This window comes from Engystomops pustulosus, chromosome 3, assembly GCF_040894005.1.
Source record: "Engystomops pustulosus chromosome 3, aEngPut4.maternal, whole genome shotgun sequence".
NCBI classification, from domain to species: domain Eukaryota; kingdom Metazoa; phylum Chordata; class Amphibia; order Anura; family Leptodactylidae; genus Engystomops; species Engystomops pustulosus.
The window spans coordinates 61,534,240-61,554,345 of NC_092413.1; the positions used below are offsets into that span (position 1 = coordinate 61,534,240).

At 41.5% G+C, this 20,106-nt stretch overlaps 1 protein-coding gene across 4 annotated transcripts in view; it reads left to right on the forward strand.

The window, feature by feature from the left end:
- The window catches only part of STXBP5 (syntaxin binding protein 5), a 468,111-nt gene that overhangs the window by 187,942 nt on the left and 260,063 nt on the right, over window positions 1–20,106 (forward strand). For all 4 annotated transcript variants that reach the window (XM_072140931.1, XM_072140932.1, XM_072140933.1 and 1 more), the window contains one exon: window positions 7,974–8,037. In XM_072140931.1, the coding sequence (XP_071997032.1) occupies window positions 7,974–8,037 (64 nt within the window). The remainder of the gene's footprint in view (window positions 1–7,973; window positions 8,038–20,106) is intronic.

Genomic DNA, 20,106 nt, shown 5'->3' on the forward strand with positions numbered 1-20,106 from the left:
CCTCCTGAGGACAAGATGGGAAATTTGCATCATTTTAGCTTCTTTCCAGTGTCCCTCTGTACTCAGAGAATCGTGGGGCCAGTAGGAGGTCCTCCAAAGATAATTTGGCCCTGTCTACTCATTCTCCCTCTTCCCACATTCCCAAGTAGCGAAGTATCACTTTAATATATGGCTAAAAGCAGCATCTTTTAAGTTGCTTGGAACTGCAGGAAGATTCTTTGAGTCCTGTCTGGTGTGCGGGGTGATGGCCCGGGTGCCCACAGAAAGGGCTCTGAGTGCCGCATCTGGCACCCGTGCCATAGGTTCGCCACCACTGATTTAGAAGAATATGAATGCTTACACGCGGGAGTATGGAGATATGAATAACAAGGAATTAGTACAGTTATTAATTTCTAGTCCCATTGAAGTTGTCATGTTACATAAACCATGAAAGAGTCTCTGATGTATAGCCCAAAGGTTCCAGAGTATCTTGGTTGGTCTCGCGGTTCCGAATCCTTTTCTTTTATTTTCTGACTCTTTCCAGAATCTCGTTGGGGCTAATGGGTGTAAAGTGCTGAGTTTGAAGATGCAGTAGTTTTCTCTTTTGGCTGGTTGGTTTAAGCGTAACTGGATGTGACTGCGTGGTACGGCCTATGTTTTGTAAAGAGCAGGGGTACCCTAGGAGGTGAATAATAAATTGGGAACCACAGTTAATGAAGGAGGTTATGGAGAATGTTTTGTTGGTGGTATTTAAGGTGAATACACACACACACACACACACAACTTTATACAGGGGTGGGGGTATTTAGTCAGCCACATATTGTACAAGTTCTCCCACTTAAAAAGATACAGAGACAGATGGACCTGTAATTGACATCATAGGCAGACCTCAACTATGAGAGACAAAATGTGAAAACAAATCTAGAAAATCACATTCTAATGCTTAGTGACCACCCATACAGGTTTTGAAGTTAGCCACCAAGGGGCCTTAGGCTAGGCCGATGGGTTTTTCCACCGCCCTAGCAAATATTCTGCACGGGTCCCCCGTGTAGTAAAGATCAGTGAAGCCGCAACCTGCTCTAATAGTCGGGATCAGAATGATCCGAACCGACTGTTAACCTGTTAAAACATGCGGTCAAACCTGTTGAGGCAGGGGCATGGACAGCCGGGGATCTAATAGAGGTCACAGAGTCTGTCCTCTGTATGTGAAGACTGACACTAATAATGCACTGCAATATATGTGATCAGATGATAACTTGTTCAGGTCACATTACAGTATTAAAGTGGTTCTTCCCTTGAAAGAAATTTCTCAAATCTCAATACTTTACTGATGTTTATACAATAATAAAAAATTTTAACCCCTTAAGTTACAATTTTACTCAGTTTTATTGCTGTTTTAGCTCCTATCAATCAGTGGTGATCAGTGTAAAATCCCAGGAAATGGGCGGGGACTCTCTAAGCAGACACATTATGATCCATCTAGTTCTGTGAGTTGACAATGTGGTTTTATTATCAGGGTACAGGGTGTATACAGGCGGTCCCCTACTTAAGAACACTCGACTTACAGACGACCCCTAGTTACAAACGGACCACTGGATATTGGTAATTTCTTGTACTTTAGTCTTAGGCTACAATGATCAGCTATAACAGTTATCACAGGTGTCTGTAATGAAGCTTTATTGTTATTCCTGGTTCTTATGACAACCCAACATTTTTAAAATCCAAATTGTCACAGAGACCAAAAAAGTTCTGGCTGGGATTACAATGATAAAATATACAGTTGCGACTTACATACAAACTCAACTTAAGAACAAACCTACAGACCCTATCTTGTATGTAACCCGGGGACTGCCTGTATACACTTTCATTTAGCTTCTGAACATTGTACTGGTATCTGACACTTAGAGAGATGAGACAAATCAGAAATTATGTGATCCATGTGCAACATCCCCCACCAGGGCCTAGCCTTTTCTTGTGGGCCTGGAGGCAGCTGTATTAGCGAATGTGTTATTTTGTTATCCTGATTAGAGAATGTGTTATTTTGTTAATAACAATGAATTAGAGAATGTGTTATTTTTTATCCTGAGTAACTTTAAGAAACTTGTCTTAAAAAAATTCAAAAATCACAACACATTAGGTATCACTGCATCCCAAAATACCCGGTCCATAAAAATATAAATGCAGTTATTCACAGCGTCCCAAAATACCCAGTCCATAAGAATATAAATTCTGTTATTCCCACCTAATTCTTTCTATAAAAAAAGGATCGGAAAACTTCAGCACGTTCTGTGAAAAATGACACCTAACACCACTCCCTACTCTAAAGAAGAAATTTTTTGTTCAATAGGTTTTAAGTTTTGTTCAATCTGTCAAAACATAATGAAAGCTACATAAATTTGGTATCCCTTTGATCATACCAAACCAGAGAATAGGTTAGATGTGTGATTTGCAGCGCACAGTGATAGATGAAATAGCAAAGCCCAGAAGAATATTACACAAATGCATTTTCTTGTCAATTTCACAGCATTTGTAATTTTCTCCCACTAACCGGTATACGACATGCAATATAAAATACTGTCTCTAGAAGTACAATTTGTTATCAGAAAACAAGCCCATATTCAGCTATATAAACAAAAACGTTAATTAAGCATTTTGGGAACTAAAAATTAGAAATGTAACAGCTCTATTGGCAGCAAGGAGTTAAAATGCCCCCTATACCCTTTGATAAATACAGGCAGTCCCCGGGTTTGTTCTTAGGTTGAATTTATATGTAAGTCAAAACTGTATATTTTATAATTGTAGATCCAGACAAAAAAAAAAAATTGGTCCCTGTGATAATTGGAATTTAAACATCTTTTGTTGTAATGGGACCAAGGATTATCAATAAAGCTTCATTACAGACACCTTACAGCTGATTATTGCAATCTGGGACTATAGTAAAGCATTCAGAAAGCTTCACCAGAGGTCAAAGGGGTCTGTCTGTAACTATGGGTTGTCTGTAAGTCGGGTGTCCTTAAGTAGGGTACCGCCTGTAGTATACAAAATGTTCTCTGTGGGGAATGGGTTTTGGCTAACGTGGGGCTTTGCCCCGTAAGGGGCTTTGCAAACGTGTCCTGACACCTGAAAGCTAAAATCAAAATCTGCCCTACAAAAGCTCAATGGCTCCTTCCTTTCTGCGCCTCGCCATGTGCCCAGACAGCAGGTTACATCCACATATGGGGACCCTCATACTTGGAAGAAACTGCACAACAAATTGGTAGATGCATTTTCTACTTTTATTCAGCTTAAGTGGGTAGATTTTAGGGCTAAATGAACGTACTAATAACAAAATTAAAAATTCTAAATAGAACCCTCATTTTATTTATGTACTATTTATCTGCTGTTTTGAAGAGTTTGAGGGGTAACATTACTATGTTGATAAGTTGTCTTTCTACCAAACAGTGCTTCTTTTGGTTTCATCTGACCATATAACATTCTCCCAATGCTCTTCAGGAACATCTAAATGCTCTCTAGTAAACCTCAGATGGGCCTGGATATGTACTGATTTGGCCCTTTTTTATTTTTGCATTTTTATTTTCCACGCCCCACCTTCGGAAATCCATAAGGTGGGGCGTGGAAAAGCTGTATGAAGGCCTGTTTTTTTGTGTAATAAATTGCACTTCATAGGAACAGTATTTAATGTTCCATGCTGTGTACAGGCAGTCCTCGGATTACGTACAAGAAAGGTTCTGTAGGTTTGTCCTTAAGTTGAATTTGTATGTAAGTCGGAACAGTATACATTATCATTGTAGCCCCAGACAATTTTTTTTTAGTCTCTATGACGATTGGATTTAACCCCTTAATGACCGCCCTATCGGGAATCTACGTCGGTCATTAAGGGTACTTCTTCTGACGCGACGCCTTTCTACGGCGCCGCGTCAGAAGAAGATTTCGGGACATCGGGTCAGTATAGTGCCGGTGTCGGGCTGTGATATCACAGCCCAGACCCGGCACTAACACCCGGGATCGGAAAAACTCTGATCCCGGGTGTTTAACCCCTTACACGCCGCGGTCAAGCATGACCGCGGCGTGCAAGTGTGTCCTCCATGGATCGGACCCCCCCCCCGGTGCGCTTACCGAGGGATCCGATCCCTCCTGCCGCTGCCCCGGGTCTCGACGAGTGACCCGAGGCTGTCGGCTCCTCTTCTCGACGGGTTCTGCCTTCCTGGCAGGACCCGGCTGTAAGTAACTCAGCTACTTACACTATACACTGCAATACAAGTGTATTGCAGTGTAGAGGCTTGAATAAGTGATCGGATGATTGCCACCACATATGTGGTATCAGTACACTCGGGAGGAATTGAGCATCAAGCTTTGCAGTGCGTTTCATCATTTAATTTATTCTGAAACTGTCAGTTTGGCCTAAATTCCATAGTTTCTAAATCGCTGGTCCATATTGTTTTAACCCATGTGAAACACTTAAAGGGTTAATGGACTTAATAGAAGTTGTTTTACATACGTTGAGGGGTGAAGTTTCTATAGTTGGGTAATTTATGTGGTTTTACTATTACTTAGGCCTTACAAACTCACTTGGAAGCTGAGTTTTCCCTCAAAATGTGAGTTTTGGCAATTTTCATGAAAATGAGAAAAATCACACCTAAAGTTCTGCACCTCATAACGTCCTAGAAAAGTGAGAGGATGCATAAATTATCATCCCAACATAAAGCAGACATTTTGTAAATGTTAATTATCAAGCTTTTTGGGTAGTTTTACTTCCTGTCTGGAAAGCAGAACATTTCAAACTTGGAAAATGAAGAATTTTTACAAACTTTTGCCAAATTTTCACTTTTTTTCAGAACGAATCGCAAAACGTATCACTTAAATTTTATAACTAACATGAAGTACAATGTGTCACGAGAAAACATTCTCAAAATCACCGGGATATATTAAAGCGTTCCGAAGTTATAACCAATTATCGTGAGACATGTCAGATTTGAAAAATCGAGTCTGGTCATTGAGCTGAAAACTAGTGTCGGTGATAAGGGGTTAAAAAATGTTGGATTCTTATAAGAAACAGAATTAACAATAAAGCTTAATTACAGACGCCTGTGATAACTGTTATATCTGTTTATTGTAGCCTAAGGCTAAATGTTGGTAAATAACCAACATCCAGAGGTCAGTTTGTAACTAGGGGTCGTCTGTAAGTCGGGTGTTCTTAAGTAGGGGACCGCCTGTACTAGGAAGTGGGACAAAAATTTCCAAATGCAATGAAATTGGTGAAAATATGCAATTGCACCATTTTCTTGTGGGCTTGGATTTTACGGCTTTCACTATGCGCTCCAAATGACTTGTCTCCTTTATAACTTTTTCATACTTCGGTTGATGGAGCTGTGCGTGGTGTCATTTTTTTGTGAAATAAGATGACGTTTTCAATACTACCATTTTGAGGACTGTGCAGACTTTTGTTCACCTTTTTATTACATATTTTATACTTTTTGCAAATGGAAAAAAAGGTGTATTTTGAATTTGGGCACCATTTTCTGTTACGGGGTTAAATGCCAGGAATAATCATTATTATATTTTGATAGTTGGGATATTTTGGCGATGCCTAACTTGTTCATGATTTTTACTGTTTATCTTCATATCAGTTGTAGGTAAGGGGGGGGGGGTGATTTGAATTTTTAGTTTTTCAATTTATTTTGAACCTTTTTTTTCAGACTCCCTAGAGTATTTTGACCCCTTTTTGACGTGTACGTCACACCTTGGCTCCCGCTGTATGGAGAGTGCTCACGGGCTTAGCCCTCTCCATACGAGATAGGCCTTTGCTGAATATTGCAGCAAACACCCACCAGTCATCAGGGGGTGATGATCAGTTACTATGACAGCCTTGGGTCACACAAAGACCCAAGGCTATCAGATTTTTAACTCCTGTATTACAATATGCGATTTACACATTGAAATAGATGGTGTAAAATCCCCATATACTGCTATACTGTAGTATGGCAGTATATAGTAGGATCCATTAGACAGCCTAGGGTTAAAGTACCATAGGAGGTCTGAAAAATAGTAAAAAAAAAAAAAATTTTTTTTTTAAATGTAATTAATAAAACCTAAAAATTCAAATCACCCCCGTGATAAGTGTTAGGTATCGCTGCATCCCAAAATGTCGCATCTATCAAAATAAAATAAGTTATTCCCTGTGTTTAATCCCGTAATGGGTTATAAAATAGCAATTCGAAAATGCCACTTTTTTGCTATTTAGAACAATATTAAAAAATCTGTAAAAAGTGATCAAAAGATCATACAGTCCTTAAAATGTTAGCATTGTAAACGTCATATTTTAGAAAAAAAAAAAATGACACCGCCCACAGCTCCATACCCTGAAGTATGAAAAAAAAAAAAAAACGCCTGGTCATTAAAGGGGCATTCCAGGAATCAGCATAATTCATACACAAATGGGTCCTTAAAATATAAGGTAATATGTAATTAATTAGTTATTATTTAAAATTTTGCTCCCGTTAGCAGAAAATGCTGATGACATAGACTGTAATGAAGAATTAAAATGCTACTGGCCCTTTAATCAGTCTTTTCATTTCCTCCGCGCAGTCCGTTGCAGAGCGGACACAAGACATAAGCTGGTCACATGTCCACATCACATGTCCTGCACCTGCCTGGGCAGGTCATGTGATCATCACTGTTTGGCTGTAGTCGTTTGGTGTTTTGGTGATGGCAGTTACACATCATTACTAGGGTAACAGAGCAAGAAAACCTGTTATATCATCACTGGGAGCAGAGCATAAGAGGGAGGAGGAGTTACTGAGAACTAGAGGTTCTTGGTACTTGTAGTTTCCAGTTGCGGCCATCTTGGTGATAACTTTAAAGAGGCCATAAAGTTTTGGGTATCATAAAATCAAACTATTTAAGTTCCATTTTGTGACTAATGACATTGAGTTTTGTTATAATAATTTATTTATATCATCATGGGTTTTTGTATCAGACGTTCATATTCTCGGAATACCCCTTTAAATTAAAATATCCTTGGAACAACTTTACATATAACAATTTTAATTTGCTTTTCACGACATGCGAGACCTTAATTTAAATGGAACCCGCCAGCACAGACCTCCTTTTCACTAAAGACAGGCTACAGAAGTCAATTATACCTGGATTGCAAATATGTCTTTTTGCCTTACAATATTATATTGCATTACAATATAATTGTGTGTTATAACTAACCTTGCTCCCTGACAGAATCCTCTGCTCTGCCTGTGGTGAAAATGAGGTCCCTGGTAACAGGTTCACTTTTTAAAGGATCGTTTTACTAAATATTTTTTCTTTATGGCATTAACAAAACAGATGACTAAAAACATGAAAAACATACTTTTTGTGCAAAATACGTGCAAAATATGTACAGTGTCAACCTTCCCCAGGTTCAGCTATAGATATGCAGAGTGCACTTTAATTACTGTAAACTCTGTCTCTCTGTAGCACCTTTTACATTCTGTCTTCATCTGACAGGCTGAACAGGAGATCACCTAAAACCTCAGTGTTTTTTGAGCCATATTAAGGATGAGAATCTTACCTTTAATGTCACCGGCATTGTGTTCATAGGAGGTAACAAATATGATATTTACTGTTAAAGGGAATGTCTGGGTACTAAAATTTGCGGCCTCCAGTGCTACCATTGTACAGCGGCGCTGCCCATTACTCCCAGGCCTCTGTTTTTTTACAGAACTGACCACTGCCGTGTGCCTGATACAGCACTGCTTTCAATGTGTATCAGGTGAGCAGACGTAGTCGGGATGGGAGCATTCCCTCTTTGCCTGTGAATGACATAATAGACTGCACTATTGCTGTGCTACATGTTATTCAACAATGCTATTTAAGGAATGTATACCTTGCTAAATATGCTAATCACAAATATTGCTCCACCCTGTTCATACTACCTGTTCTGATCATTGTGCATGTCTTTTTGATGTATAAACATGAACCTTCTATTCTTATTTTCTTAACAGGTCATCCAAATCGCATCCAGGGCCAGTAGTCCACATCAGTGATAATCCAATGGATGAAGGAAAGGTAGGTATGATACTCTGCTAAGCAAAATATAGTACATTACCAAATATTTTGTCTAATGGTTTGTCTTATAATATCATAGTATAGAAGGCTGGAAAAAGACAAGAGTCCATAAAGTCCAGACATATGATTTTGTTTTGAGTCCGCCATAACGGTCTCACTGCTCTTACAGTAAAGAACCTTTGTCTATGTTGATGGTAAATTCGTCTCTCCTCTAGGCTTAGAGGATGCCCCCTTGTCCTGGTCACAGGCCTAGGTATAAAAAGATCTTTGGAGAGATCCTTGTACTGACCATTCAGGTATTTGTACATTGTAATGAGGTCTCCCCTCAGCTGTCTTTTTTCTAAACTGAATAACCCCCAGGCTCTATGTTTTCAAAGGGTAAATTCCTTAACACCTTGTCGTCCTTGTGCAGCAAAGGGTGTATGGAGAGAGCTCAGGAGCTGAGCTTTCTCCATACACACTCCATACACTGTGGCGCCCAAAGTCGAAAATGCCACTTTTTTGCCATTTTGAAAAATATAAAAAATTCTATAAAAAGTGATCAAAAGCCCATACAGTCCTCAAAATGATAGCATTAAAAACTTCATCAAAAGTTGCAAAAAATGATACCACCCACAGCTCCATGCACTGAAGTATGAAAAAGTTTAGTGCCAGAACATGGCAACATTGAGAATTTTTTTTTTGTACTGAAGGTTTTAATTTTTTTAAATGTATGAAAACATTAGAAAACCTATACAAATTTGGTATCCTCGTGATCATACCGAACCAAAAAATAAAATAGACATGTGATTTGGGGCGCTCATTGAAAGCTGTAAAATCCAAGCCCACTAGAAAACAATGCAAATGCGTTTTTTCATCATTTTCACTGCATTCTGAATTTTTTTCCTGCTTCCCAGTACACAGCATGGAATGATAAATACCATCACTATGAAGTGCAATTTGTAAACGCCGAAAACAAGCCCAAACAGAGCTCTGTTCATGTAAAAATAAAAAAGTTACAGATTTTTAAAGGTGGGGGAGTGAAAAATGAAAATGCAAAAACGAAAAAAGGACCATGTCATTAAGGTGTTAAACAGGTGGCCTTGATGGGGGAGGTTGTGAAAACAGTAAAAAAAGTTATACATACCTCTTCTGTCTCTCCCATTGTCCTGCCCCTCATTGGCGTGCCCCTGTTTGTTTACAGAGGCAGGCACGCCTATCCAACTTATGCTGCCACTTTGATACAACATTAAATCAAATGCTGCGCCAGGCAAGGGGAGTAGTCAGATGGTAGCATCTGCAATTGTAAAAAGCATTTTCTCCACTAACCACAAATTTAAGTCTTTCACTGTGTAATTTGAGCATCTGGATGGAATTTTTACCATCTTTTCATTTTTATAGTCATTTTTTGTTGTCAAGGTTTAAGACGTAGGGAGGATTACTAATAAACATTTGTATGGAATTGTATAGAATTCTCGGAATCCATGCTGTACAATAGAAACGCCGGACCATGCTGTAAGCAGTTGGGCGTATTCATAGGGGGTGGGGGGACTAGGAAGCGCTGATTGCCGCATGAAGCTCGCCTGCCTATGGAGTGGAAGGGGCGGTCCGGAGGGAGAAGCAGCACCCTGGGGGTTTAAGCATTTCGGGGTTTCTGTAAACAGAAAAGTGGCAGTGATGGCGGACACCCAGGGCCGATTCTAGGGTATTTGCTGCCTCAGGTGAAAATTTAAATGACATCCCTGCTTACAGGATATCTTCAGCCCACAGAATTTCCAAATTTTTTTAAAAAGCATTTACAACCTGATTGCTGACGACATTACTTAAAGAGGACCTGTCACCCATAAAAAAGCTCTAGGAGCTGGGTTTCAATAAAACACTAGCGGCGTAACACTGCTGCATCCGGGGTAGCGCTAGGAGCTGCTTACTTTAGTAAGCAGCTCCTAGTAATTTTTTATGGCTGACAGGTCATCTTTAAAATTAGTCACTGACGATCAGTGACACTGACGTGTCAGTGACACAGACAATAGTGGCATCTAGTATCTCACAGGCAGGGCCGCCGATAGGGCAGTACAACTGGTACTGCCCTATGGGGCCCGGACTCTAAGGGGCCCTATGGGGCCCGGCCGGTGGGGTAATATGCGGTAATAGTACGTCAAACTTCTGGCCCCGGCTCCTGAATGGAGCCGGGGCCAGAAGCTGCGGGTGTCGGCTATATATTATAGCCGACACCCTCCTCTAACACCCGCGATCGGAGATTTCTCCGATCGCGGGTGTTAACCCCTAACACGCCGCGGTCGCGCTGACCGCGGCGTGCTAGGGGCATTTAACAGGATTCGGACCCCCCCGCGGCGCTTACCGGGGGGGTCCCGCTGCTCTGATCGCAGCCCCGGGACTGCCGGTGCCCGGGGCTGCGCGATCTTCTTCCGGGTGCCGGGTCCGTGCCTCCTGGCAGGACCCGGCTGTGACACACTGAGCATGCGCAGCATGCTCAGTGTTTCACATAATACAGTGTAATACATCTGTATTACACTGTATTAGGTGAAGAATAGCTTGAACAAGTGATCAGTGGATCACTTGTTCAAGCTAACCTGTAAAAGTAAAGAAAAAAAAGTTAAAAACACTGAATAAACACAATTTTTAATAAAAATAATTAATTAAATAGAGTTAAAGTCCCCTAAACACAAACATTCCCTATACACATCTAATAAAGTAAAAATACCTGAAAATCACCAAAACCCCCCACATATTTGGTATCACGGCGTCCGTAACAATCTGTACAATAAGTCAGAAACATTATTGGACCCGTACGGTGAACGCCGTAAAAACAAAACCCGAAAAACTCGCCAAAAATATAAATTTTCATAAAATCCCTTTACAAAAATGTTCTAAAAAGTGATCAAAAAAAGTTATGTGCCCCAAAATGGTACCAATTGAAAGAACAACTCAACACGTAAAAAATAAGCCCTAAACTAGCTCTGTCAACCAAAAAATATTAAGGTTAAGTTCCCGAAAAGATGGCGATGCAGAAACAAATAAGATTTCCTCTGTATTAGTTTTTCTCCAGTAAAATTGTAAAAATAAATGAAAAACTATATAAATGAGGTATCACCGTAATCGTAGTGATCTATAGAATGAAAATATTATAGTATTTTTAGTGTACGGTGTACGACCCCCAAAATATACAAAAAAAAGAAACCCCAAATTGACAATTTTCTTTTCCTCCATACATTAAAGAGTTAATAAAATCTCATCGAAAAGCTATAGACCCACTTAAATGAAGTATTTGTAAAGTGCATCTCATGTCGCAAAAAATAAGCCCTTAAATGTCCAAATTGCCAAAAAAATTAAGATTGTATAGCCAATAAAAAGTGACAATGCATAATCTGCTCTGAATGGCGCAGCTCCCCCTCAATGCCCTGGCGTGTGCCTGGCGTATTGTTATACGCGGGAGAGATGGGGGATCAAATTTTGAGGAGCGTTTTGGAATTTTATCCACTGAGAATTTGTACATTTTATGAAAAACACATTAATTTAGCCAAATAAAATGTAATTTCGAAATTGCATCCGATTTTGTTTTAACCCCTGTAAACCAATTAAAGGGTTAACAAACTTCATAAAAGTTGTTTTACGTACGTTGAGGGGTGTAGTTTCTATAATGGAGTAATTTATGGGGTTTTACTTTATTTAGGCCTCTCAAAGTGACTTGAAACCTGAGCAGGTCCCTCAATAGCAGGATTTAGCTTTTTTTATGAAAATGTGAAAAATTGCACGTGACGTTCAATAGTATGACTCCTATTGGCAATCTACCAGAAGAGTGTGCCTTGTCGTAGCAACAGGCCTCAAACCCTGTTTGTGAAAGGTCACTGCGGGGGGCAGGAGGCTTGTTCGGTTTTGGGGTGTGTTGGGGCCCAGACACTTTTGCTGTATGGGGCCCCGAATTTCCTGATGGCTGCCCTGCTCACAGGTGACGATCTAATACAGATTTACCGCCCTAAAAAATTTTTTAAATCGTGCCCCCACTCACTTAATACAGTACCCATATAACCCCCCTCCCTTTGCTGTACAGCCCCCTCCTATACTTATAATTTATACAGCCCCCTTTACCCTCAAGTTATATTATGTAATATGTTGTTAAATTATGGTTAAAAACCACCACCAGGTTATATAGTGTCCAGCTCACCTCCCATATTATATATACAGTCCTTCTTATTATATAATATGCAGCCACTGTTATAATATATACAGCCCCCTTTATTATAAAATATGCAGCTCCCATATTCTGTAATACACAACCCCTTTACATATTATATAGCCCCTCTTTTCATCATGTACAGACCCCCTTTTCATCATGTACAGACCCCCTTTTCATCATGTACAGCCCCCCTTTTCATTATGTACAGACCCCCTTTTTCATTATGTACAGACCCCCTTTTTTAATTATATTTAGCCCCCCCTTTTTCATTATATACAGCCTCCCCTTTTTCATTATGTACAGCCTCCCCTTTTTATTATGTACAGCCTCCCCTTTTTTCATTATATACAGCCCCCCTTTTCATTATATACAGCCTCCCCTTTTTCATTATATATACAGCGCCCCCCTTTTTCATTATATATACAGCGCCCCCCTTTTTCATTATATATACAGCGCCCCCCTTTTTCATTATATATACAGCGCCCCCTTTTTCATTATATATACAGCGCCCCCCTTTTTCATTATATATACAGCGCCCCCCTTTTTCATTATATATACAGCGCCCCCCTTTTTCATTATATATACAGCGCCCCCCTTTTTCATTATATATACAGCGCCCCCCCTTTCATTATATATACAGCGCCCCCCTTTTTCATTATATATACAGCGCCCCCCTTTTTCATTATATATACAGCGCCCCCCTTTTTCATTATATATACAGCGCCCCCCTTTTTCATTATATAATGTGAGACACTGAAGGGGTTAACTGTGGATGGGCAGTATGTTTCCCCTAGGTTTTCCTATTATGCAAGGCCTTAGTGCTGAGGTTGTGTTGTCCAGCACCTTGGACACAGGTGGTGGGAGCAGCCTAATCAGTCTGCATAAAGTGGCTGAGAAGAGCTGAGAGTGGGGGCTCTCTGAAAGGAGGCTGGAGAGCACACAGCCCTGACCTCTGTGCCTGGAGCAGCGACTTATTTTATGTACTAGTGGTGAGTTAGAGAAACTCTGTTTAGTTAGCACCCTGACGGGTAGCATTTGTTTGTTTAATGCCTGAATGTAAAGGCTGTTTTGTTTTGCTGCTGCAATAAACGCAGGCGAGACCTGTTTTGGACTGTACCTTGGTGTCACTGTCTTGAACTGCATCCCAGCACCCCGCTACCTCAGACTCTACTGGGCCAAATCTCCCACAATATACAGGCCCCCCCTTTTTCATTATATACAGCCCCCCCCCTTTTTCATTATATACAGCCCCCCCCTTTTTCATTATATACAGGCCCCCTCCCCTCTTTTCATTATATACAGGGCCCCCCCCTTTTCATTATATACAGGGCCCCCCCTTTTCATTATATACAGGGCCCCCCCTTTTCATTATATACAGGGCCCCCCTTTTTCATTATATAATTTTCATTTTATACACAGCCCCCCTTTTCTAAAATAATAAAGAAATTACTCACCTTCAGTCACACTCCCCCGCTGCCACTCGCGTCCTCTGCATTTTCCCGGCTCTTCGGCTACCTTGTGCTGCTCTGTGAAGGTACGCAGGCAGCGTGAAGTCTTTGCACGCTGCCCGAGTCCTCCAGAGCAGTGATTTTCAACCTTTTTTGAGCCGTGGCACACTTTTTATACTTAGAAAATCCTGGGGCACACCACCAACCAAAATAGCACAAAATGACACTAAAGCAGTCATAAAAGGCCTCCCTTTACTAATAAAAAACCCCTAGCGGCCTTCCTTTACTAATTAAAACCTCTAGCGGCCTCCCTTTACTAATTAAGAGCCCCTAGCGGCCTCCCTTTACTAATTAAGAGCCCCTAGCGGCCTCCCTTTACTAATTAAAAGACCCTAAAGGGCCTCCCTTTACTAATTAAAAGACCCTAGCGGCCTCCCTTTACTAATTAAAAGACCCTAGCGGCCTCCCTTTACTAATTAAAAGATCCTAGCGGCCTTCCTTTACTAATTAAAAGACCCTAGTGGCCTCCCTTTACTAATTAAAAGACCTTAGCGACCTCCCTTTACCAATTAAGAGCCCCTAGCGGCCTCCCTTTACCAATTAAAAGGCCCTAGAGGCCCCCCTTTACTAATTAAAAGGCCCTAGAGGCCCCCCTTTACTAATTAAAAGGCCCTAGAGGCCCCCCTTTACCAATTAAAAGGCCCTAGAGGCCCCCCTTTACCAATTAAACGCCCTAGAGGCCCCCCTTTACTAATTAAAAGGCCCTAGAGGCCCCCCTTTACTAATTAAAAGGCCCTAGCGGCCTCCCTTTACTAATTAAAAGATCCTAGCGGCCTTCCTTTACTAATTAAAAGACCCTAGTGGCCTCCCTTTACTAATTAAAAGGCCCTAGAGGCCCCCCTTTACTAATTAAAAGGCCCTAGAGGCCCCCCTTTACTAATTAAAAGGCCCTAGAGGTCCCCCTTTACTAATTAAAAGGCCCTAGAGGCCCCCCTTTACTAATTAAAAGGCCCTAGAGGCCCCCCTTTACTAATTAAAAGGCCCTAGCGGCCTCCCTTTACTAATTAAAAGATCCTAGCGGCCTTCCTTTACTAATTAAAAGACCCTAGTGGCCTCCCTTTACTAATTAAAAGACCTCAGCGGCCTCCCTTTACTAATTAAGAGCCCCTAGCGGCCTCCCTTTACCAATTAAAAGGCCCTAGAGGCCCCCCTTTACTAATTAAAAGGCCCTAGAGGCCCCCCTTTACTAATTAAAAGGCCCTAGAGGCCCCCCTTTACTAATTAAAAGGCCCTAGAGGCCCCCCTTTACTAATTAAAAGGCCCTAGAGGCCCCCCTTTACTAATTAAAAGGCCCTAGAGGCCCCCCTTTACTAATTAAAAGGCCCTAGAGGCCCCCCTTTACTAATTAAAAGGCCCTAGAGGCCCCCCTTTACTAATTAAAAGGCCCTAGAGGCCCCCCTTTACTAATTAAAAGGCCCTAGAGGCCCCCCTTTACTAATTAAAAGGCCCTAGAGGCCCCCCTTTACTAATTAAAAGGCCCTAGAGGCCCCCCTTTACTAATTAAAAGGCCCTAGAGGCCCCCCTTTACTAATTAAAAGGCCCTAGAGGCCCCCCTTTACTAATTAAAAGGCCCTAGAGGCCCCCCTTTACTAATTAAAAGGCCCTAGAGGCCCCCCTTTACTAATTAAAAGGCCCTAGAGGCCCCCCTTTACTAATTAAAAGGCCCTAGAGGCTCCCCTTTACTAATTAAAAAAAGACCCTAGCTGCCTTCCCTATACAAATAATAACCTTACATACTTACCCTTGATGTCTTCTTCCACGTACCTTCACTCCTAATGGCGATCCGCCCACCTTCTGTAGCTCCTGCACAGAAAGTATGGCTGCAGAAACACGGGGCACCATGGTTCGGGGAACTTTCCCCGCGGCACACTCAACCATGTGCTCACTGCTCCAGAGCAACAGAGCGGCATGGGCAGAAGCATCTCTCTTAAACAGGCATGCACGATTGATTTTTTTTTTTTTTTTTCATGTGGGCGATTCGGGTGGCGATGGCCAAGATATTGGGTTGATTCTATTGTCCTCAGATACATCAGGACATATGGAGTGTGTGCATGTATCCTGTGCGTTTAATGTGGCACCAACTACACAGTCCATATTGCAAGTCGATATGTCCAAAGTTGCTTTTGGAAGCCTGAAGTGTAGTGTGACTGATTCTAAAAACTGTTTGCCCATAAAATATATGTGTGTGCAAGATGTGGAGCCTGAGAACTGCGTTATCCAGGTAACATTATACAGGCAGTCCCCGGGTTACATACAAGATAGGGTCTGTAGGTTTGTTCTTAAGTTGAGTTTGTTTGTAAGTTGGAACTGTATATTTTATCATTGTAGTCCCAGCCAGAACTTTTTTGGTCTCTGTGACAATTGTATTTAAAAAATTGTGGGTTGTCATAAGAATCAATGTTAACAGTAAAGCTTCATTACAGACACGTTTGATAACTGTTAGAGCTGATCATTGTAGCCTAGGACTAAAGTACAATACATTGCCAATATCCAGAGGTCTGTTTGTAACTAGGGGTCGTATGTAAGTCGAGTGTTCTTAAGTAGGGGACCGCCTGTACATGGATGACATCCCACGCATCCCACGCAAACCTTATTACAAGGGGGTGAGCATGTTACAAAAGAAAGATGTCCATTTAAAACTTGGAAAATTTGACCCTGGGGGTTGTAGTAAAGTGATCCCACCTACGGTCAAAGAAGGGGGGGGGGGCGAGACAAGGTCACTATTGAATTGAAGAGAAAATCGGTGTTGAATTGAAGAGAAAATCGGAGTGGAGTGCTGGAGTGGGGACAGAAGTGGGATTACCACTCCAGACTGAGGGTGAGGCCACACATGGCATTTTGAAACAGTTTTTGGCCCGTTTTTAAAGAAAAAAACATGCGTTTTGCTTAAATAGGGCCAAAAACGGATTCAAAACGGGTTCAAAACGCCATGTGTGGCGTCACCCTAAAGCTTCCAGTTTCTAATGGGTCTAACAATGCACCAGGTGTGCAATCCCTTAAAGAAGGGTGTGGAGCAGTCAGAAGGTGCTCTCTACCTGGAGACACAGAAGCTGGACAGTGTGAGAGCCGCACGTGAGTGACACGGGGTTACTGAAAGTATTTTCCATACTGGCAGGGAGAAGTCCTCCAGTGGCTAGTGAGGGCCACCAAGTGTGGATTTTGTTTGATGTTTTCTTTGATAGTGGTGTTTTTCTGGAATAAATGCACAGTTTCAACTTGAATCCTGCTGTCCATGAGAGCTCTGTCATTCCCGACCCCCATGTTTGAGCTGAACCCCCTACAATATACACTCACCGGCCACTTTATTAGGTACACCATGCTAGTAACGGGTTGGCCCCACTTTTGCCTTCAGAACTGCCTCAATTCTTCGTGGCATAGATTCAACAAGGTGCTGGAAGCATTCCTCATTTTGGTCCATATTGACATGATGGCATCACACAGTTGCCGCAGATTTGTCGGCTGCACATCCATGATGCGAATATCTCCCGTTCCACCACATCCCAAAGATGCTCTATTGGATTGAGATCTGGTGACTGTGAAGGCCATTTGAGTACAGTGAACTCATTGTCATGTTCAAGAAACCAGTCTGAGATGATTCCAGCTTTATGACATGGCGCATTATCCTGCTGAAAGTAGCCATCAGATGTTGGGTACATTGTGGTCATAAAGGGATGGACATGGTCAGCAACAATACTCAGGTAGGCTGTGGCGTTGCAACGATGCTCAATTGGTACCAAGGGGCCCAAAGAGTGCCAAGAAAATATTCCCCACACCATGACACCACCACCACCAGCCTGAACCGTTGATACAAGGCAGGATGGATCCATGCTTTCATGTTGTTGACGCCAAATTCTGACCCTACCATCCGAATGTCGCAGCAGAAATCGAGACTCATCAGACCAGGCAACGTTTTTCCAATCTTCTACTGTCCAATTTTGATGAGCTTGTGCAAATTGTAGCCTCAGTTTCCTGTTCTTAGCTGAAAGGAGTGGCACCCGGTGTGGTCTTCTGCTGCTGTAGCCCATCTGCCTCAAAGTTCGACGTACTGTGCGTTCAGAGATGCTCTTCTGCCTACCCTGGTTGTAACGGATGGCGATTTGAGTCACTGTTGCCTTTCTATCAGATTGAACCAGTCTGCCCATTCTCCTCTGACCTCTGGCATCAACAAGGCATTTCCGCCCACAGAACTGCCACTCACTGGATGTTTATTCTTTTTCGGACCATTCTCTGTAAACCCTAGAGATGGTTGTGCGTGAAAATCCCAGTAGATCAGCAGTTTCTGAAATACTCAGACCAGCCCTTCTGGCACCAACAACCATGCCATGTTCAAAGGCACTCAAATCACCTTTCTTCCCCATACTGATGCTCGGTTTGAACTGCAGGAGATTGTCTTGACCATGTCTACATGCCTAAATGCACTGAGTTGCCGCCATGTGATTGGCTAATTAGAAATTAAGTGTTACAGTTTTTTTTTTTTGTGTGTGTGTTATCTCGGTTTGAGGAAACAATGTTACCAGTAAGAGTAACTATTGCTTTTCTAAATGCAAGAAAATGAGCAGCACTCCAATTGTGGTGGTAAACCAAATGTGTTCCTTTTTATTTCATCATAAGTGACAGTAGCGACATTTCGGCAGTGGAAGAGCCTTTTTCAAGCCATTTACATAGTGCAACAGGCGGAAATATAAATAAATATACATGGTCACATGACCCACACTGATCCGCCCACCATATTTACATATTTGTTACAATGCATTAAAAATTTTTAAATAAATCTGTGTCCATATATCATTTGTGGAAATACATATAAAGTACAAAAAGATGTGAAAATACTTGTATTGAGTTGTTTTCTATGTCGATGTGTGCATTACAAACTGACCTTGTGATGATGAAGTGCTATTGTGCCGGAGGGAAACCACCCTATATGGTCCCTAGATGTGTCCCCGTGCTTGTGATAATCTTCTATCCTCCCTGTAGTTACGGTGGCATGTGGAAAATAGTGCGGTTGATTTGGAACGCACCTATGGAATTCACGCCATGTGAGGATCAAGAGCGCATGTGCTTGTGTACTGGGCGTCATAGCAACCTGTTAAGCTTATACACTGCTGAGACTTTGCGGAGGCTTACTGTGACAGTATTAGAACGGTATGTGCAAAATTATGCAAAATATTAGGTTATGAATGTGTATGTCCCATCTAGTGTAGTGTATTTATAATTACAATGAGTTTTGCGCACAGAGCCTCACCCATAATGTTAGAACGTGACAAGGAATAGTAGGGATGGTTAACACCTCCCGGGGAAGCCGCCCTCCTTTATGGGTAAAGAAAATACAACATACATGATGTCCCCTCCTTATAACATCACTTGTATAATAATGCATACAAAGTCCCTGGTTAGTTTACCATGCTGTTTTATTCTCATTGGTTTAAAGAACTGAATGTTACCATATAACATAGCAAAAAGTATATACAGGCGGTCCCCTACTTAAGGACACCCGACTTACAGACAACCCATAGTTACAGACGGACCCCTCTGCCCCATGTGACCTCTGGTGAAGCTCTCTGGATGCTTTACTATAGTCCCAGACTGCAATGATCAGCTGTAAGATGTCTGTAATGAAGCTTTATTGATAATTCTTGGTCCAATTACACCAAAAATTTTGAAACTCCAATTGTCACTGGGGCAAAAGAAAAAAAAATGTCTAAAACTTCCATTATAAAATATACAGTTTCGACTTACATACAAATTCAACTTAAGAACAAACCTCCAGACCCTATCTTGTATGTAACCCGGGGACTGCCTGTACAAATGTGTGTCCTCGCACGTCTAGAATTGCAAAAATAATATTTTTGTCTTTTACGCCAATTCATGAAAAAAGGGAAAAGAAGAAAAAAGAAAGATAAATAAATATGGTGTCACAAGTTCTCACTTAATGCTTAACTCTAGAAGACATGAAAGTGCCCTTGCAGGATTTTGGAATTCTATACTGTACAATTTCAGAATGTGCTTAGTTTGAAGTCTACATTGAGGCCTTTAGGTCTCAGGGTGTCCAACATAAAAATCCAGTGTAACTCTCCTTTCTTTATATTTTTCTTTAACTGTCACCTCCTCGTCAAAGAGGTGGAACATGGTCAATTAGACAGAAGCTTAAATGTTTCTCCAGATGTCCTGCCTCTGTGAAATGCTTTGTGACTGGAATCTTTACGTCTGCATCGGATTGTGTAGCAGTGTTGGTTAAAGCGTGTTTTGAACTCTAAAGTGGTCTCACCCACATATGCCAACCCACAGGGGCAACTCAGATTACATATGTACTGTCGCATGTCAAATAATGTTCTATATCGCATCGCTTATCATTATGTATGAAAAAGGAACCCATTTCCATATATTTGC